Source organism: Dermacentor andersoni, chromosome 4 (genome assembly GCF_023375885.2).
Source record: "Dermacentor andersoni chromosome 4, qqDerAnde1_hic_scaffold, whole genome shotgun sequence".
NCBI classification, from domain to species: domain Eukaryota; kingdom Metazoa; phylum Arthropoda; class Arachnida; order Ixodida; family Ixodidae; genus Dermacentor; species Dermacentor andersoni.
In genome coordinates, this window is record NC_092817.1 from 42,118,718 (window position 1) to 42,140,668 (window position 21,951).

The window sequence follows — 21,951 nt, forward strand, 5'->3', positions numbered from 1 at the left end:
AAGCGATCGGCTCTGATTAGCTGGCGGTCGCAAGCAAAAGGCTCAAAAATTTAAACAATTCATAGACTCAATCTATAGCATGTCTTTTGACAACTTTTACGTTAGCAAAATGACCTAAGCATGCAAAGGTGCACTAAAATCTGCGACGACCCGCTACGGCGGCTATGGCGTTTCGCTACTGAGTACAAAGTCTCGGGTTCGATTCACGGTCGCCGAGGCCTCACTCTGAAGGGGGCCAGAATGCAACAAACCTAGCTTTGGGCGCACATTAAGAAACCTAAGTGGTCGATCGTCTTGCGTAGCGTAGCACTGTGCGGCTAGGTCGGGACATTGTACTCCCCATTTTTATTTTATTTTTTTTGTCTGTGACGTCCCACTGAGTGGGAAATACGCTTCACACTTGCAACAGGATTCTATCTGCAACAATGCAACTGGACGAGGCACTACACGTGGGCTTTACGCTGCTAACGGACAAATACTTTGTGGTGTACTTAGAGACATGAACAATTAAACAGACGATATGATGCTGCGGTTTGTTTACCGGAGATCATGCACTAAAACCGCGCAGCCAGTAAGTTCTGCGGCTAAGGTCAGGCTTCGCGCCCCAATTCTGGTTGCTTTCAGGGCGTTCCCTGCAGCAGCAGCAGCATGCAGCAAACTGGCCGCGACGAGGGCTGCAGCCTGTCCTTATCACGACTTTCGTTTCCTGTCGCACGATGCGCCTCATGCAGGCCGGACTTCTTCACACGCGCCAAAGGACGAGTTCCGCACGGTCGGACCAGCACGAGATGCCGGCGGGCAACACGAAAAACGGGTTTTCCTCGCGTTATCACGCCGTTCGTGTCCCAGAGTGTCGCTACGTGCATCTCAACCACATCACTACCAGATAGAAACCTGTCGAAACTCTCGTGCATTTAGTCGACAGAGTTTCCCTAAATACTCGCCGCACCACATCAGCTCGGTATTAATGCTGACTTCGCGTGCAACGCTGGCGCACATTCAGAATCCTCAGTTACGAAGTGTGCTTCCTTCGATTCTGGCAAGCGTAGCAGAACTCACTGGCTCTGCATCTGTCCTCGCTACGACGACCGGCGACTGCTACTCCGCGCCGCGCTATATGTAGACCACCAGAATTCCAAAATTATTCACGGTGACAAATGGCACTTGAACCATGGCCCACATGTGCGTCTCAAGCCCAAAGGCGATGCGTTCATTTCTGCAGTTACGGTAATCGACAGACCTCAGTGAGCGACTGTAGTTTCGACGTACTCGTGCGAACGGAGCGACAGCCTTTTCCCAGGTGGAGGGTAGCAAACCGAAGGAGGTGCGTCTCGTTGACCACCTTGCATTTTCTTCGCCCTTTCCCCCCTCTCTCCTTAAATTTTCGCGAATGTTTCAGCACAGTTAATTGTGGAAGCGAGTCACGAGAAACCGCGGTCTTATTGGTGCAGACGTGGCTGTTCAAGAGTTCTAAGTCCTGGTTGGTGGGATACATTTCGCCCAATTAAAAAAAAAGATAACATACAGTAAAGACAAAGTTAAGCAAACCTACGCAAACCCTTAGTTTACATGCATCAAGAACAGCGTCACACCACTGAGAGCAAATCCCTAAAAGCTCCCAAGGACTTCCAAATGAGTAGTTTCATTTAGCTATGCTGAATTCTTCAAAGAAACCATTCCAGTCTGTGAAAGATTGAGGAATGTTTGAAACGTCCAGAAGGCTCTCCGTTCGTTTTCCACACACATGAACAGCCTTCGTCCAAAGAAACGAAGCTACTGCGCGCATGACCATACAGTTGAATCCGGGGTGCCGAGTCGTCTGCGGAGCTTAGTTGAGCGCAGACACATGCCTCATCCAGTTGTGAACATTTGCTCCTGTATGTTTTTCTTCCTCAGGCTGCCAGCTCGGGCCTCAAAAAGCAAGTCACTGATCTTCGTGCTATCGTAATAACCTTCTTTCCTGTTTTCTGCCTTGCCGTCCTTGCAAATCTCCGCAGACTTTTCTGTTTCTCCGTCCTTTGCATCCAATTTACCGTCTATTTCTCTCTCTTTTTTGCTGACATGGTGGCTGGCTCAAGCAACCACCACCGACGGCCACGGTGTCGACGGCCAAGAACACCTGGCTGATTCCCCAGAGCTCGACAGCACTACGGAACTCATCCAGCGAGGCTGTGCGGGCGACTCCCGTGTTTTAGACTAGGGCGAGCAAAGGGGCTCGCGTTTCTCTTGCGCATGCATTGTAAGGCGCGCTTGAGTCCCAGCGAAACGCATGCAAAGTTTAGGTTCTCGCGTACATACGCAAGCTGCTTGCGACCCCTTTCTTGCCTTCTCCGAGCATTCCGTCGACATGTTCTAGCTTCTCCCTTTCAAAAATGGCTCCCTGACTGCCGGTAGACACCCGTCCCGTTCCTGCAGGAACATCAGGGGAGGGGGATAGGCCAGAGAGAGCGGCACGCATGGTCATCGGTCCCCGTGCTCATTTCTGTTCGGCCACCGCGCCGGATGCGGCGGGGTCCGCGCGAGGTCAGAAAACGCGCCGCAAAAAAAAAAAAAAAAAAGAAAAGAGGTCGTCGTCGTCGTCCCGGGAGCGGTCGCATGCACGCAGGGCCCCGAAGGGGTGGCGAGGTCCAACAAAAGGGCGCCCCCGACCCGGGGGCCCCCATCTGGCGACCCCGAAGAATGGTGGGCTTCCACCCTCGGCGCCGGCAGCCATGCAGCCTTGACGGTGCACGTGCGCAGGCACAAGGTAGGGGGGAGTGGGGGGTCGAGCTCCGTGCAAAACGAAAGCAAGGGGAGGCGGAGTTCGGAAAGGTGAAATGGGGGAGGGTGGATGTCGGTGGGTCTGTACCAGATGGGGCGCTGAGAGCCCTTGGGGCTACGTTGGGGCAAGGCACGCGCCTCTCTGGCTCGTGCGAACACGGAGTCCTGTAGTACGCGCGCGGCCGCCCGCTCAGTTTTTCACGAGGTTGCAGAATCACCCACCACCGCACACAGGTTCGCCAGGTGCACAGGCGCTGGTTATACAGGAAGCCTGCTGTCGCTGCTTTTTAATAGCGAGTAAAAAAAAAAAAAAAGGGGGGGGATGCTCGGCATGGGCCGATTGAAGAGCGCTCTATCGCCAAATTAAAGCCAGAAGCAAGAAAAACCGCAGGGTTTCTCTAAACACGAGAAAAGATGCAGACAGAAATAAGAACGAAAACCTTACGAAAACACTGGCCTGGGGTCGGGCGGGAACGATCAGGCGCGCTCCCCTGCGCGCGAGAATTTTTCGAAATCACGACGTCGGCAAGGTGGCGGTAATCGGTGGAGGCTTCCGTGCACGGGCAAGCCGACGCGTCAGACCCTTTGGCTGTTAAAGTAAACACAGCCATCAACGCACTCGCGAGCTTCCAGGGACCTAACTACCACGTTTGAGAGCGTCTGCGTCAGCCACCCTTCGTTCGCAACGACAGAAGAGATCGTGTTCGTGGACTGACATCTAGACCTGAGGAGTAGGGGCGTGCGAATAGTGATTTTTGAGAACGAATCGAATATGGATCGAATAGTGCCAGAAGTGAATCGAATCGAATAGTTTCCTAATATTTTTCGAATAACGAACAGCCGTTATCACAATTAATTTAAAACGATGTTCACATCCTGGCATTCTTAAAGTCAGCAAGTTTCTGTTATTACATAGTACGTTGTGAATCGTTGTTTATTAAAGGCAAAAATGGACCATTAGGGGCAAACAAGTAGTTTGTTTGCGTGCATGAGTGCGAATGATCGCTGGCTAGCCTGTAAAGTATGGCTACTTAAGCGACGTAGCCTGCTCCGCTACACAAGTTCCCATGTCTTATGTCTATACTAAGCAAGCGGGGGTGAACATTTACCGTATTTTTGCTCCAATTCTATGTTTATTTGGGCATAGTGGACGTTTTAAAATGTTCGAAATGTATCCGAAAGATATTCGCATTTACGAATAGTGACTATTCGATTAAAAAACCGAGTCATATAGACACTATTCGATTCGTTATTCGAAAGTTTCGAATATTCGTACACCCCTACTGAGGAGACAATTTTGAAAGGCGTTTGGAGGGGGATGTGCTGGTTGATGAGGTGAGTTGAAAAAAAAAAAAATGTTTTGTGTCTCACTTGCGTGCCATATAAAATTTGTAGGGTAGCCAACTGGGCGAGACCTTCGTTAATCTACCTGTCTTTCCTGCTTCTCTCTTTCTCTCTCTCTCTCGTGATATATCTAACTTTTTTTTTTAATAAGACCTTGAAAACAGGCATATAACTTTTTTGAGTGCTCCTAGTCGCACTAACAGCTTCCCTGTAATAGGCAGGTTCCTTCCCTCAAGAAGAGAGGAACTAGGGACTACGGGATCAAGTGGGGACTTGCTAGTTGTGAGGATTGAATCGAACGTGGCAATGGCTTGGTGCCCGCTCTAAATTGAACGCCGTCCTGTTTTCTGTGCGACTGTGCCGTAATGAAAAAACAGGACTCCAAGTCCTTGTCTTCTCATTGGCCAGTATTGGGGCGCCTGTCGGTAATGATAGCGATTGTAGTGACATGGAAGCAAACGCCACTGCAATGGCCGACAGCGAAGGTCACTTAAGTAATTAAACTTTTGAGAATATGAGCCCTTGTCTATAAAGACTTCTCCCAAATGTCTCGAAAAGTACATAAAAAAACGCCACATATATAGATATATAGCTGATTACCATTCCTGTTCCTCGCTGAAAGAGTCCGGTCTAGGTTCCTAGCCTTGGTAAAAGCCACGATAGGTGTGTTAGTGCGCAATCCATTTCTTTTCTTGATTGTAAAGTGGCTTTTCTAACAAAACTTATTTTACGGGACCTGCTCGCTGCGCATGGTTGCGTAGTGGCGTGCTTTAGCGCTCAGGGTTGGGTCTCGTTTCACGTTCGCGTTGATTTCGAAAAACCGCCGAGTTCTTAGCTCAGCGCGACCATCTTATACGCATTACGTTCTCCGGGCTTTGTCAACCAACTCAACCAATTCGCCCAACTCATCACGAAATTGCCATCAAATTTCCACACACGTCGGGAATGGCGCAGCACTCGCGTGGTGCAGGCACCTTTGTCAGCACTGTTGCAAACTAAAGACCTTCAATTTCTTCGCCAGCGTGACGAGATCGAGAGCGAAATACCCAATAGTGTTTCTTGCTAAATTTACTTCAGTAAACTCAGGCCCTGCGATCGTTCGGCTAAGTGTGGGGATGACGGTTAGTACATAGATTTGTCTAGTGATCGTGCTTGTGGCTTCAGACGTTCTTGTGGCTTTCCTTACTACACTCTGTCTGTCTTCATTAGCGTAAATTTCGAAGCCACCCGATTCTTTCAAACGCACGAGGAAATATTTAAGAACCTGCCCGCATGCAAAACCATTGAGAACTGTTGCATTTATAACGCCATATTATGTGTCGGAAATGGTCAATTTGCGATGTCACAGGGACGTTTGAAGCCAGAAGGACGAAGTTTAGACAAATCCATATACTAAACATGGTTTCCACGCTGGATCAACCGCCATACTTGCAGCTCCTTTAGACACTGTCGCGCCAGAATTCCCCCCGAGTACGTTTTGCAGGAAACGCTATGGAAATACCAGTGGTGCGTATACGCGGGTAAATTATTGGAAAAATCACGCTCACGTTGCCTGCGCGTCTATCCTGATGGCGCCATTGTGTCGGTAGTCTTCGCTGCTTTTCCGCTGTATATTTTTTGAGCAGGATACCAAGGCTACGAGCTGCATTATGCGATTTGCCAGCAGATTATGGTAAAAGGGGAGAAAGGGGGACTTAGCTCAGCCTTGCTCCTACCGCAGAATTTTTTTTTCTTTTATATTCGCTTTTCCACATCTTCATCACAATGGCTAAGCTGGTTTATCATTACAATATGTTAAAAAAAAAAGAAAGCCTTGGAATCGCCATTACTCTTTAGTCCGCTAAGAAGTACCCCTTCCGGCTTGCTGCGCTGAAGTGGTAGTTTATACTGATAGTATGGTCGCGAATTGTGCCCATTGAAAGCGCTGGCCACTGCTGATCTGTGCCCCGGCCTGCGAGTTAATAGTCAGGTTCATTCCTTCAAACAGGGAGTTCTGAGCTATGTCGCTTTCTGATTTCGAAAATTCTCGATACAGGTAGTGGTCACGGAGTCTTCCTCTATATTTTGCGGTACTTGGCAGCAGCGGCGGCTCTAACGGGGACAATCAGTGGCGCGGTCGACGCTGACTCTCCCCCAACGACGCAATATCGACAAATTAACCAATGTTACTTTGCAAAAGATTGTTCTTTCAAACAGAGAACAGCGCAGAAGAAAAGTGCCACCGTACTCGACTGTTAATTTTTTTGCCTGTACTGAATGCCTGTTTGTTTACAAACATGCAGACTGTCTACAGAACTGCCCAAGCCGTAGGTTGTGAAGCCGAATGAAAGAAAGAAGCAGCGCTTTAGAACAGGTGATGCAGCAGACGACACATACACAGGCGCTGTCGTCTACGTCCTCTGCTGTGTTATCAGCTGCGTGTCGTGTTCTAAAACACTGCTTCTCTCTTCACGCAAGCATGCGCCAACCGGCCAAATTGAGCAGTTCGCTGCCGAATGTATGCAGTGCAGGGCGAGCAACTCCAACATCAGAGTGTGCATGTTGCTAGTCATCATAGCGAACGTAAACCTACATGCTCTGTGTTCATCTCTACGTTGAGATAAGCACGCATAATGGGGGTGGAGGAGTGTTCCAAATACGTGCGTCAAAGGCTATACATCTGGTTACTCGATGGCCTCGAGCTGCTGGGCCCTGTGCCAAATGCGGGCGTTCCAGATGTCCCAAAAGTCGCGGAAAACTAGTAGAAGGGAGACTGCAGGCGTTCGCAGCCATATATAAGAGCTTGCGGTAAGGGCCTGGTTAACCGTGACCTATAGTACTTCGCCTCCTCTCCCAAATCAAAGAGTTGGGCTTACAATATAGCGGGGGTTCGGTCGGGGACGAACCGCAGTGGCCGCGCCCACCACATCTCGACGGGCGAGGTCGTAAAGCAGGCTTCCCAGCATTCCGCCGCTTCCCAGAAATGCTCCTTTCGGCAGCGGGACCGGTAACCGGCGCGGAGACAACCAGCCAACCCTCAACGAACGAGCGGATCGACTTCGGTGAAGGACGAAGCGGAGCGATCCGGCTGCTCCGACCTCACCTCACCTACACACACGTGAACGGCGCAGTTGTTTGTCAACGGCTGCTCGGGAACCCCTCCCCCACCTCGAGCGACGGTCCCCGCGGCGTCGCGTTTGTGCACGTGCTGCTCGCGCGACAGCCCGGCTCTCCGCCGAGGCGCGTGCGCTGCGCGGCAGTACGGGGGAGCCAGGTGGCGCGGCACGGCGCGAGGTCGTCGCGCGCATCATGCACCCCGCAATCGGGTCAACCTTTGTGCGCTCGCTCGCGCGCGACAGCTGCGGGCGGGATTCCCCCCCCCCCGCCCCCTTCTTCGAGCCCCGGCTGGACCCACGGTGGGGGCCGCAAAAGCCTCGGAGGCGGCAGCAAACAACAACGATGCCGCTCTGCCAGGAGGAGGCGTCCGGCGGAAATGGAATCTCGGTTAAGGCCACGGACTCGCGTGCGCGTGTGGAAAGGGAACATATGCGGGCGCGCGTGCGCGCGCCCTGAACCCCGGTTGCAGTTCTTGTGCGTTGTTGCATTGTTATTTATGAGGGCCAGCCGAAAAGCTGCCGGTGAGACGCGTGCACGACGACGCCACCCGTGTAGTGCACGGCCATAAGCTTTCGCCGGTGTTTCGACCCTGGAGGATGCGCGGCACGCGTCAGGGATGAGAGAGTTCGTCGAGGCGAAGGAGCGCGGGTACGGCGCGCGAGGTTTTTCGATCGCGATCTTGCACAATAAATCCGATGAACGTCCGGCAAAACCTAGCTGCAAGTTCCAGGTCCGTAGGGCCAGACTAAAGCCCCTCCATACATGTTTCCGCCGACCAGGTGGCGCGTGGATGCAGGGGCTTTAGGCCAGACGTCCTTGCCCCCTCTCGTCCATCTTTACTACAGATTTCGACAGCAGTTGAGAGCTTGGATCTGGGTTTGCGCTTCCCGTCTGTCCCATCCTTTTCGCACTAAATGTGTTCAGAGGCGAAAAATCCCTCGTCTGCTGATTACTTATGTTTTACCGTAGCACCGCATAAAGATCATATATCGCGGATAAACCACTCACGGAAGCTGGCACTGCGTGCAAGGCTGTCGATGTATGTGGCCTCGTGTGTTTAAATGCAACGGCGGCCATGCGCAAAGACCATGGCCAACGATCAGCGACCTCGAGTTCTAAAAAGCACTCCAGAAACTGTTAACGAAAATTCCGCTTCAGGAATTCCTCTATCTATATACATACCGGCTCCACACTGCCGCAGCGGCTAAACTTCCGCAGTTTAAACCACTTTCAAGGCATAGCGAGTTGTTCACACACCGCAATACTACACGATGGGTCACTGCTGCCCACGTACGTGAATTCTCCCTGGCTTGTTTTTTGTTTCACGGGTCCAGCGGCCAGAGTGTGCCGAGGTGAGTCCCATCGCATTGCAGTAATCAATGTACAAGTCCGATGGTAGCCCGCTAAGGTTTACAAATTGCGAGGCCAACTAGCACGGCTGTCCTTGGGGCGGATGCGACAGCGAGCGTATCACTGCGCCACCATGACTGTCGCAGCTTATAACCGCCTCTTCACATAAGCAATAGACTCGAGGACGTGCTGGACCAGCTCAGATCCTGCCGGGAAATCGAAGGTTGCACGACAATGTGGGAACCTCGGCCACTGGTGAACCTGCTATCCCAAAGTCTGTAGATATAGAGAGAGCTTAAAGAAATAAATAAAGAAAGAGTATATCGTGAAGGTTTTCCTGCGAAAGGTTCTGGCCGTATCTTTTTTTTTTTTTTTTTTTCCCTATTTACGTTGAAACGCGAGTGCGACCAACAGTACGGTTTTGTTGTTTCTATTAACCGATGTTGATGCATTATCAAGATGCAGCCTCTGAGAACGGAAGCGCCGTATAATACCATTAATTGCACTTTCTTCTTTTTTAAGACTCAAAGCTTATACTGCAACGATGCTGGAGACGGTGCTCATAAACCTGGAGAAACCTGTTGAGCGCGAACTGCTCGCAAAATTGCCGCGCTACTGGCCGTTCGAGACACTTTGCGTGTGTTTGTGAATGACACTGCGGTTCAAAACATCGCATGTCACGACCTCAAAGGGGGCAGAACTAACGGCCCTGCGTCGAGCACTGGAATTCATTGATTCTGAAATACCTAAAAAATGGGCTGTGTTCTGTGATTCAAAACCGGCATTACAGTGCACGCAGTCAGTTCTCCGACACGGATGCCATGACCAATCGACATACGAAATCGTGAAACTTTACCATCACGTCCAACAAAAAGGTCACGAGGTCGTTTTTCAATGGGTACCTGGCCATTGTGGAATCAGTGGCAATTATTCCGCCGATAACGCTGCTCGCACAGCACATCAAGAAGAGCACAGCGTTCCAATTCCGCTTTCGAGGACTGACGCCGCAAGGCAGCCTCGACACCTGGCACGCAGTCTCACAGTGACCCAGTGGAACTCGCCAAACTTTCGACTTACACGACTGCATCGACTAAACCCCTCCCTGCAACTTCGACCTCCACTCGGACTTCATCGACGTGAAGCTACGCTTCTCTGTCGCCTTTGGTTAGGAGTTGCCTTCAAAAAGCCATACTCTACGTTAATTGGAGTAACTGACAGTGCAGCATGCGAGGTCTGTGGCACCGAAGAAAACATCGACCACCTGCTGTGGTACTGTCCACGATATGTCCTAGAGAGACAAGAACTTGTCAAAGCTTTACAAAAACTGGACAATCGGCCGCTTTCTGTGCAGGTGTTGCTGGAACATCGCCCCCATCACCCGTCGGCCCGTAAAGCTGTGAAGGCACTTTTGTGCTTCTTAAGGAGGACGGGCTTGTGCGACCATCTGTGACTATTAATGCAATTTCTGTATAAGACCACACGCGTCAGCGAACTCACCGCAATTTTCTTCTTTCCTTCCCTCCTCTCTCTCCCTGTGATCTTTGTTTTCCCCTTTCCCATTCTTCTGGTGTAGGGTAGCCAACCGGACGTTATTCTGGTCAACCTCCCTGCCTTCTACTTTTCTCTTTCCTCCTCCTTGCGTGTATTTGCGGGCTTCTTTCACGCTAGGAAAAAAAAAACACTTTTATGTAGCACGTATTGAGCAACAGAAAGTTGTATCGGGAGTTTTTCATGTCGCTCTACAATTTCCTCGTTGACACGTCCCTCTTTACCCTTCCCCCTTTCAATAAAGTTTATCACCACCACCATAATATCTGAGAAGTTGATTAATTAATCTGGCCTAATTATCTAATTAGGCGGAATGAAAAGAAAATAGTTTGACTATCTCCGAGCGACGGCAAACAACGTTACCTTGGTTCTGTACAGCTGCGTGGCATTCGCATATTTTTAAACTCTGGCTAAAGTTAACTGGGACGCACAGTATATATTTTCTCCTCGCGACCGATGGCGACCAAATCGACCGCTTGACCACTTTGTATACATACAAGCCTGATTCCCACTTTACTGAACTACGTTCAGAAGTGCTTCCACTGGGGCTATTTCGTACGGCGCGACTGTACGGTGTCTGAGGTGCGTGGTGTTGCTAAGGTAGCACACACTGGGACAACCACACGCGGCGACACCAGCGCGTAAACACGGAAGGGACGCGGACCTTGCGTTACATAGCGACTGTTTATTCAATCGCGTGTTTACTCAATCGCACAAAAGTGCCGCTATATAATACGCAACAATCGGGCATGAAACCACATACGACAGCATACAAGACACACGGAACATGTGCCGTATAAAGACAGCGCGCGAGCTGTCGTACTGCGCAAAGCGCATTTCATTAGAATGTGACATGTCTTCATCTAAAGCTACAGAAGGTGCACTGACACTCGTGCAGCCAAGCTTTTCAGTCCCGATACATGTGTCAATTATCTCTCTCTTTCCTTTCTGTCCTTTGCACCATAAGCTAACTTCTTTGTATTGTCAAACATCGACCGACACCGGCATCTCCGAACAGTGCGCAGTTAAACTGCCCGATGTCGGTATCTTGCTCGTTGTATTCTCACGCTGTCGAAGCCTTTCATTTAACATCACTGACCCGTTTGGCCTACGTATGCTTTATCACCGGCGAGAGCAGGAAGTGGAAGCGCAGTGTCCGTTACATGTTTAACGTGCTAGTGTCCCCGTGTGTGCATGCCACTTCAGCATGCAGCGCCACCATACGCTTATCCACTAACCTTTAAGTCTAGAACTAGAAGCACGGCAAAGAGGTTTGGGAGCAAGCTAAGAGCTTCCACTGGCGACTCTATATACAGCCAACTTCACCGCAAGGCAAATACGAGGCAACTCCCCTGCAAGGCTTGGACAAAGGCTCGCTCAAAATTCTTCGAAGATCGCTAATTAAGAAAAAGCAGACATCGAAAAGGAGTTGCCTACGATAAGAAGAGTCAGTCGCGGATAACGACGTCAACTGCGACGTGGGAACGGGGTCGTCGTTTATCGTCGCTAATCCGATACCGCGGGAACGACGCCTCAAGCCGCATCGTCCTGTTGGGAGGACTGCGCGCCAAAGGAAAGGTGAGCGCTCGTGGGTGCATCTGTGCCATGAACAAAAGAAATGCAATTAAGTGTCTGCTCCATAGCCTAGGGAAGTGGCGAGGTGAGAAGTCTTCAAATACGCAACGTACGACGCACTCTCACTAAACTTACGAAGATGTGGGTACTGCAACGCTTGTATTCTCAGCGATTAATACGTGCCCTTGGAGACTGTCGTCCACGATTCCTTGTGGGGACCCGGCCTCAGTACAAAGACCCGTAGGTCCCGACAGGCCGCGCAAAGACCGATGGAAAGCACGACGCGGCAGGCATACCTTTGAGATGAATTAAGAGAGAAAACGTGAGTAGCTGTACAGCGAAAGTTACGGGTCGCGTCAGCCAACTAGACGAGAGAACCGCAAGAAGGGCTCCCCCATCGTCCGCCTCTGATCAACCTCCGCGCGACGCCGACTGAACGGAAGCTTCACGGAAGGGTCAGTGGCGCGCAATGGGCGAGCTCCCCCACCCCCACCCCCCCTCCTTGCCCCCTTTTCTTTTCGGAGCGTGCAACGGCCTCTCTTTACTGACCGGACGATCTCTATAGCTTACGTTGCACCGCACGGAATCGGTGAGACGGAGTACAGTTGAGACTGCGAGCTAAAAAGACGTGTGGAGCTGACGCCGGGTAATGTAATGCGTGCAGCGGTGGTGTATAAGACCAAAAGAGCAGGTGCTCACGCAAGTGGAAGCCACGTTCAAAGCGGCGGGTAATTATGTGGTGGGCTTATGAGATCTGCGGGGATATAACGGAGTCGGCTCACGCGAGGTAGTGACAACTGGAGATAGATGGAACAGGGCTTGGCCCTGCAATTGACGCAAACGGGCTGATGATGAATGGATGAAACACATTGGCAGTTCTTCTGGTTGAATCGCATATTCGCGCGGCAATCCATCTTCCACAGAGCTGATAAGTGTAATTGGAACATCAATGCGTTTCGCCGCATGATTTCTAAGACTTGTTTCTCGAAAGCGGCACTTAGTGCGCGATTTCTGCCAAATAGGTATACTTCATTAATGACCGGCTTCAATTCCGCAACTTTGGACATATGCTCTAACGTGACTCATTACAAAGTGAATTACCATTTATTCTTGCGAATTATTAACACAGCTCTGAAATGGTCTTGCAAGATAGCTTCGGGATTCAAGAAATCCAGGTGGTGTGACTGAATTGCGAGAATATCTTAAACAAGTATGTTTCCATTAAAAAACATAATCCGATTTATTGATACGAATTTAAAGGCGACAGGCGCGTTTAGTGGCCGCCGGCAGCTCTTAGTCGCAGGTCAGATAAAGAAAGAAAGAAAGAAAAAAAGCAAAGAAAGAAAGGAAGAAGGAAATAAATAAATAAAGAAGCACTGAAAAGCAGCGAAAGCATTTTTGAGAGCCCGTTTAAGCGAAGTTACGCGCACGTGTAAAGAAAGGCACGGAAGGGAATACAAGAACGCGCACAAAAAAAAAAAAAGAACTTCTTCGCGACAAACAAGCAATCGCCCCACACCCTCGTGTCTAAAGCTGCAAACACGGCATGTCGCGGTGTTTCTCTCAAACTTGGGCGCCAAGTCTACGCGCCGATTTCTGAATCGTCCGTGCTTCACGGAGCGTCACAGACATCACCGAGGAGCCGAGACGAGAGTTGCCCAAACGAGGCGGTGAATTTTGCATCGTACTTTACCGTCTCCGCGGTGGAGGTCAGCTAGGCGTCAGTACAGCGGTGAGTGCTGACGGGCGCCGCCAGTATATCAACTGTCAATTAAAGAGCAGCCAGGAACACAACCTGCCTGGGAGAGTCCCGAAGCAGCCGTACGACCGGGGCGACAGTGGCAAACGAGCAGGCGGCGGCGTTGATGAAATCATGGCAAGAACAGCTGCAGCAAACCCCTAGGTCATCTGAAGGGTACGAGAATGAAGCTTCGACGTCACTGACGTATCATTTGCTCAGATTGGCGTAAATCTGCGAATGATCTTTCTTTATTGCAATAGCAATTATGAAGGCACACCAGCCACAACCACGGCGTTATGTCCCAGCAAGCATATACATGCTGTCAGCGCCACCTGCGGCCCGCTTCTGCACGACGTACGAGAGAGAACGCATTTCTGGCGTGCCGCGTATACTATTAGGCCACACCCTCCCTCTCTCTTACACTGGCTAACCTCCCTGTCTTTCCTTCCCTTTTGTCTCTCTCTCCCTCTTTCTCTATCATCTTTCGCTTCCCATTCCCTCTCCCCTGACGACGCTTCGCCGTGGTCCCTGACGAGTTGCAGAATCAAGCGTCTTTCCTTTCTTTAGATCACTATCATCATCTCAGGCCACGTTATTCCGTCGGACACGACTTGCCGTGCTATAGAGCGCTGGCACCGCGGGAACGCGAAATACACTTCGCAGCGGAGACAACGCTCCAGGAAACGCTGGCCACAGCATATATCTGTAACCACGGGTGCAAGCAAAATGAACACATCGGAGTGTCTCTCGTGTCGGTCGCATGGCGAGGCTGAATACTTTATGCCTGCTGAGTGCACTCCGACATACCCATACCGGCATACGACGCACCCATAGCATTAACCAATAGTGCTAACTAATAAGTGCCTCAGCAGCAAATTTCGACGGATGTATCGGGAAGCTACCGCTTAGCTTTGACAATCATCCTCCAATATAGTTTCCCATCAATATTTTATTGCTATTAACAGGTTCGCACCAGCAGGCCTATCGCAGCAGCGCGCATATCGACTGTGTCTCGCACGCGGGCAAAGCGCGTAAGCGTGTATGCGGGTTGCGAGACTGACCTCCTTGGAGCTCATGGCGAACGCTGACTCGGGCGCCAGGCCGGGGGTCCCTGCTCGACCAGGCAGCGTGGGGGAGTCCCGCTGCAAAGACCCCGCCCCAGAGTCACACACACAAAACGCAGTGTATACAGCTGCTCCGACAGAAATGTCAGGCCTTGAGGCACGAGTAAAAGAGAGTAATGTGAATGCCCACCGTGTCACACCCTCAGAACACACTGAACACAATCCGATCAACATTTGCACTGCGAACAGTTTTTAGCGCGTTACTGCACTGCTTAGCGTTACCATCACGAGACCACGTGGCAGCTTTAGCGGGTGCTAGCGCGTCTGCACCGGGTGCATAAAAGGGACGCGGAATAAGCACCGCGGACGCTCAGGATTATCCGCGCTGGAACGCCAGCGCAGCCATGGCTTTCCCTTTCATTTACGTTGTGACAGAAGTGCGTAAAATTATTACCATTATTATTATTATTATTATTACAATAGCCTATTGTAACACTAATGATGTTCCAGGGGGCTTATCCGAAAGTCTTTGCAATCATATCAAGCTTGCCCAGCTTACCTTTTTTTTTTTTTTTTTTGTTGCTGCACGAAGCTGGGGTCGAATTCAGAAGGCTGCTCATTCGTAAGCGCTGTTTGCCATTGGCCGCCCTTCGCTAATAATATGTCCACCACCGCGACCGGCTGGTATATGAACTCAGAACAGTTGTAGCGTAAGTTCTTTTTTTATCCTCCACTTTCCCAACTTTCAGAAATGCGCTTCGTTCTGTGAAAGTCCTTTACATCCGCGATGCAGGCAAAAGCGCCATATCAGTGCGGACAAGACAGATGCATGGCAATCGTTTTGGTTTCTATTTTTCCCATCGCGAGTTACTATAAGGTAGCGCAGAGAATGTTATGGTGAGGCCGGAACTCTGGACGAACTGAACACTATGCATGGTCCCCTCTTCTTTGGCGGCCGAGTTCAGTAGTCGATTGTATACCTGCAGGCCAGTTCAGCATGGCGATATAGGCCCGTAATTGTTCCGCCTCGCAGTGTCACTCTAGCTCGTATGTTAACTTATGTTTAGCACGCAAGTGTCTCTCTTAGAAATGAGAGACGAAGGCAGGTTATAACGTACTCTTCTGAAAGCAAGGTATTGCATGCACTCTGGCCTTTCTTTCTCCCTTTTTTTAGATTTTCGAAAAGAGCGTCCCTTTCATTACGGTATGCACTATAAATTATGCACGACCACAGAAAGTGTTAGATGTCTCCGATGTCTCCTCGGTAATACCCGTCCCAAGTAACCACGCTAGCGTGTGGACAGATCGCGTCCTTTGATGCAGCATATATAGTGAGGCTTCGAGCACCTGGTCACGCAGAACTAAACTGGTGGAACCCAGTCACCGAAAGTGAGCACGCATGTCTGCTCTCCAAGCCTCGATTACGCTTTGGCACGTTGGTTTTTCAAAAATGTGAGAGTGCGCAGGATATGCAAAAGGCATTAGCTAGGAGCAACCCCACAGTCGTGAGCTTGAACCCCGCCCGAAACAATAATTGAGCTTGTAGAGAAATTTTTCTTACAACATCGGACTCGTAGCTACGCGATCGGCCGCGAGTGCATCGTATACAATGTGTATCGCTATCTAAGCGGCGATACAACACCTGCAGTGCAGGCAGCGAAGAGTATACACGAGTCGGTGGGACGTTCCGAAACCTCGTGGGAGCAGCGCAGCCCAGCCCAGCCAGTCGTCTCTTCCTAGCCCGCCCTCGTTGTTCAATCAAGCATGCAGGGAGAGAATCGCCACAGTTCCCACTCTTTTAACGATACCATCTGACGATTTCCGAGCAAACGAACTCACTCGTATAGAACACGAACGATAGATATATAGCCTGCTTTACGGCCACGGAGGAAGTGACATCCCGATAGTGCATAATTGAGACGCGATCAATCATCTGCACGGTCGAAAACTATGGGGCTACTTCGAGATCACCATCGCGCGGCGGGCTTCGTTGTCTTAGCGGTGACACACAGACAGCGAGCCCGCGTGGCAAGTGACAGTGCTCGCTCATCAATCCAAGCCGAGTGGCTAAATTAGAGCCGCTGCGCCGAATCGTGAGAGCCAAATCACAAAATGATGGCGGCGCGTTTCTAAGAAGGAAGAGGCTGGCACGCAAACACACGTGGATCGTGTCGCGCAAGTGAGGCGATTCCCATCATGGAATGGTCTCCGGATAGCGCAGAAGAAACGCAAGAAGAAACGGAGACGAAGACAGGCGCTAACTATCAATAACGGAATTTATTTCCTGGATCGGTCGTACTTATACACCCAAAAAATACAGATGTGTCTGTGCTTTGCTGCGCTATCCAGGTGTACCGGTGCCTGACGACCGCGACCAACAAGCCCATATCTCCACCCTCGTCGATTCCCATCGTTCTTACATTCCCAATATTACAAACGGCCTTGAGAAGGGGTGTGTGCTTATGCTCCTGCACGGACAATTTCAGCAGCAGCAGCAGTAGCAGCGTGCGCGCGTGCGCGCTACAAGTCCGCACGAGGCGCGGATCACTTTCGCTGCATTCAAGCGTATAAAGTCGCGATTTTGCAAGCAACGACAACCGCGGGACTACAGACTATTTGAGTGCCCTTCGCCAACGCTCATCTGCATATTTGTGTAACGGCAGGAGCGCCGCTTACTTGCAATATTGCGGCTGTATTATTTATTCGCAGAACTTCAGCGCCGCGCCTATACACAGAAATTCGCGCATGCTTCAGAGAAAACGTATTCTCGTTTTATTTTCTTGAATAAGTTCGCGCCTGCAATGAGGTAGCTAGCTGTTCGTGAAGAAGCGAATCGCCAGCCGACAGTCGTATCATTCATTCAGACCCTGTGAAACCACGTCGTCAATAGCATGTTCCGTGCCGTATAGCTATATAGACAGCATGCTGCTGTATGCCGCTCTGCATGCAGGCTGAGTGACGAGTCATATTATTTAAATGTCTTCAATTGCCAGGTCCATACCCTTGCGAGTAACCGTACGCGCGAAGCAGTGGTCCCACAATATGATTCCCTGAGAACGGGGTTCAGTCTATAGCCAACCCCAGAAATAAAATTATATATATATATATATATATATATATATATATATATATATATATATATATATATATATATATATATATATATATATATATATATATATATATAAACTACGTCCTCCTCTGTGACAACCTGTGACATTGTCCACGTCACCAGACTCAAGCACTACGACTCTCCACGCACCTTAGATATTTAACGGTACCGGCGGCACAGCGCTTTTGCCGCCGGGGGGTATAGTATTACGATACCATCGACAGACGCTCGAGAGACGATGAAGTGTCTGGCCTCTTGGCGCGAGCGAGTGTATGCCTGGCGGCCTGACTCCAGTGGAAATACAGTGCAAATAGTCTCTTTTGTCTGTGTGCTTCCGCACGCAACAACATTTATAAATTGTTGCTGGCGTTGCTGCTACAGTTTGAGTGAAGACAGCGATAGAAGGCTTTGCATTCGGACGGTCGTTCGCTATCTTAAGAGCCGACCTGACGCCCCACGCGCCAGCGCTGGGGCAACACGACGCCGAGTAGACGCCGGAAAGTCGCTTCATGTGGTTGGGCCCTCGTACGTCTAGTTTCACACCCCCGACTACCTCCACGTATAGTTGCGAAACGGCTCACTTTCAATGCAGTGAGTCTCGTTCCAAACGAAATAAAGAAATATAACGAAAGCAAAATGTAAGATAACCATCGAAGATGATCGACAAAGTAAGCGCAGCTGCTTATACCGGTTTTACCATTGTGTCCTTGTCGGCGTGCTACTTTCTCGTCAAGTCGAACCATCTGTTTTCTGCGGCTGTGACACGTCTGCACCTCGCAGTCCGGTGCAGGCATGGCAGCGAGACGCGCGCAGATGTGCGTCGTTTTTTGTCGTGTTCAGCTTTCTGCCGCCGATCTGTGCCGATCGCGAAGGCGGTGCGATATCGCATAGCGTCTCAAAGCAGCACAGAGCTTCCTCGAAGAAGGGAGTGGTCTTGCCACGTACGCCTATACTTGTGGCCCAATGGCTAGTGTATGCTACGGCCGCTGCACCTGACGGACCCTGGTTCAAACCTCACCATCGGACGCGTAGTTTCTCATTGAGCGGTAGCTGGTGTCAAAGGTGCGTTCTGACGTCAATGTGACGCAGAAACACGACGCACCAATACTCCCTCTCTCTCTCTCGTCGTACTCTCGTTACACTTCCTCGGCACACGCCAACCCACGGAGATATGGGCAAAGCAAGGACGCTTTAAAAAAGAAAAAGAAGGAAACCTGTAAAGCGTTCGATCGTGGTGAAACATGCGTCATTATTGAATTGGTCAGCATCGCGGCGAGCGCGGTTGATATGGCGCGTAGTTGCGCCGTGGGCTCTTCCACAGCACAGCGACAGGGAGGTGGGGGAGGTGAGCCGAAGGCAGGGCGCCGAGGCTGCGCCCTCCGTGGTGTCGCTTCGATTTTCCTCCCGGGGGGGAAAAGTAAAAAAAAAAAGAAGAAGAAGAAGGCGTTGCGCAAAGAGGGCCTCGGGCAGCGCGACGTCTCTCTTTCATACGGCTGCCCGACGGGAGGCCCGATCGAAAGAAAATTTTTAAATTTTAATGACCTTGCGGCAACGCCTGCGACTCGCTGGCAGCTCGATCCACGGATCGCATTCTCGACACGGGGGAAAAAGTCACGTGCGAGAGATCATTGGAAGAGCAAGCACGCAGGAAATGAACAGACCACGGTGAAACAAACAAACAAACACAGCATCTGCTACGTTGTTAGCAGACAAGGAAGCGAACGATGCTACAGTCAGGCGGTGTAACGGTTCGATCAGGGCGCCGAGGAAATCCGATAGTCCTTAGACGTATACGCGTAAACAAGGAATCACAACGCATTAAAGCATAAAGCACAAGGAAGTTGTTGGACGCGCTGCAGACTAAGACTGTTTAAAAAGCCGCCACATGTTACTCTAAAGGGCCAGTAACACTTTGTCGACCAGAGTGCACACTGTATATCGCGAGCAATGCACTATACTCGTAAGTGGGCCTCCATGATAGCGATATGTTAGAACGACGCTGTCCAACGTCATTTGGAACGACGTAGTCAAACGTAGGACACGTCGGGCTTACATTGGCCCATATTTCAGTGCTGCTAAAGAAGCTGTTTTTTCTTATTCGCAAGCAGCCATGTGCCTTTCTTTTTCTCTCTCTCTCTCTCTTTCTCATGCGAACATTCATTCTAAGTTTCTAGTCCTTGTTGCGTCTACGACATATTATCATATGTTTCCTTTGTGCCGTTCTCTGAAACTTGTGATGCATTTGTGCTTTTCTAGTGCGACTAGTAGTCGGCCATCACCTCCTGGTGCTAACATCTCGTTATTTATTGGTGTCGCAATGATAACAATGATAGAAAAGCACACACGTAAAATCATTGGAAACGGTTCAAGTGAAGCAGAATTTCGCAGCGAGGCGAGAAGCGACGTATTTCATGCGCGCTTAACCAGTCGCCTCGTTCAGAGACCGAGAGAGAGGGGAGGGAGGGAGGCTCTGTCGTGGTTGGAAATGCGCCAATATTGCACCGATAGACAAACAAGGCTCGAACGCATAATGGAGATGACGTATAGAAGACTCGTACGGTTCTCACGACGCACTGGCCCGAAACAGGACAAGTAGCCAGCCAGGTACGATGAGGCACTCGCCAACAGCGGCGTGGTCACTGTGAATTGCTTAAGTATACTAGTACTATACTCGATAGACAAATCTCGATAGACAACTGCTGCGCCGATTTCAATGAAATCTTACGCATTCATGTGGAAAGTTAAATTCTACCAACTGTCGCAAGCAAATTTTGATAAAGGACATCACATTTTTTTACAACAATCGCAAACAAAAAGAGTTTCAAAAAATATAAAAGCACAATGCTTACAAAGTGGTAACTATGCATCGAAAACAGATGTCGCAGTTCTGTAAACGTGACTTATGAAAGCATCTAAAGCGGAGAAATATGACGTGAAATGATGACAACGCTTACGAGGGTTACGAGCTGCACTTAATTAATCGAAAATTAATCCAGACTCCGCACTATACGGCACGCCTCATAATCATATATCGTGGTTTTGACACGTAATACCCTGGAATTTATTTTAATTACGAGGGTTCTGCATGCATACACAACTTTAGTCGGATCCCAACTAGAATACGCCGCCATCATCTGGAAGCCGCATCAAGCATACCTTGCCGGGAAACTCTAATCATTGCCGAATAAGGCCGCTAGGTTTATCACAAGGAAGTACTCTCGCTACTCCAGCATTACTGATATCAAATCGCGTCTAAATTTATGTTCACTGGAAACGCGAAGACTCGTTACCCTGTTATCTCACTTTCAACGACTTTATTACAATCCTGCGCCATTCACAGAACCTCATATCAAACCGGCCCATCGCATCTTTCCCCGATTAGACCACGGCTTTAAAGTACAACCAAAGATCACTCGTACCAAGCTTATGCGTCATTCCCCCTTGCTCCTTGCCATTTACCATTGGGATATGCTGCCTGCGGAAATCGCTTCTGTCAGTAACCAAGACGCTTTTGTAGGCAAACTGAACTGCTTATTGCGTGCCGACTGTTAAAATTGTATTGTGCCGACTGCTTAGAATTGTATTATTCTCTATTGTTGCCACTACCATATTAGTTCTACTTTTTCCATTATGTTCTCAGTGTTTGCAGTGTATTTTCAGTATGTTTTATCAAATTCTGTTCTCAGCAAATGGCGCTCGTTTTCATTATTTATTCCCCGTAATATGTTATGTAATGTTATTTAATGTTATGTAACCCCCATGTAATGCTTGTAAAAGGGCCTTCAGGGTACATGAATACAAAAAAAAAAGTCATACTCACAGATTAGTGCTACATTTGAGAGCAGTGAATAATACATCAGTTTTGTTTGCTTTAAATGCCTTAATAGCCGCAGTTCCTAGAATTGTGATATGATTAATTTCTTTCACTTCTTGAGTTACGGAGTTGAAAACCTGGCATTTGAACATTCAGCAATTTTCCAATTTTTAATCATTTTTGTAAAAAGAATAGATAGCATAAGTGAAAAATCTGCTTGATACAGTGCCTAAATTTAATATCTCTCTCTCTCTCTCTCCTTCTTCTTCCTTTCTTTCTTTTTTTTTTTTTTTTTTCTGAGAAACTGCAACCATGGCTCAGTGGGTTGGACACCCGGCACGGCTGTGGGAGGTGCGTAGTTCGATCCCCACTGCCGGACACCCAACGGCTTATCAGACGGGTACCAAATCGGCGTCCGGCTTTCCAGGAGTGCGTAGCTTGGGAGAGGTTCGCACAGACCGCTATGCTTGCTGAGCAAGAATCAAGGCAAACAAAACCACACAAAAAATTTCAAAAACAATCTGGATGAGAACAACGATTCCTCCGT

At 49.6% G+C, this 21,951-nt stretch overlaps 1 protein-coding gene across 2 annotated transcripts in view; it reads right to left on the reverse strand.

Annotated features, from left to right (window-relative positions):
* The window catches only part of LOC126537012 (uncharacterized), a 157,349-nt gene that overhangs the window by 103,488 nt on the left and 31,910 nt on the right, over window positions 1–21,951 (reverse strand). The window contains exons 1-2 of one of the 2 annotated variants that reach the window (XM_072287803.1): window positions 14,669–15,979; window positions 14,476–14,556 (exon numbers count right to left, since the gene is read on the reverse strand). In XM_072287803.1, coding sequence (XP_072143904.1) covers window positions 14,476–14,490 — 15 coding nt within the window. In that variant the 5' untranslated portion in view covers window positions 14,491–14,556; window positions 14,669–15,979. Of the gene's footprint in view, window positions 1–14,475; window positions 14,557–14,668; window positions 15,980–21,951 lie in introns of those variants that run through there. The other variant, XM_050184110.3, reaches the window with a different exon arrangement.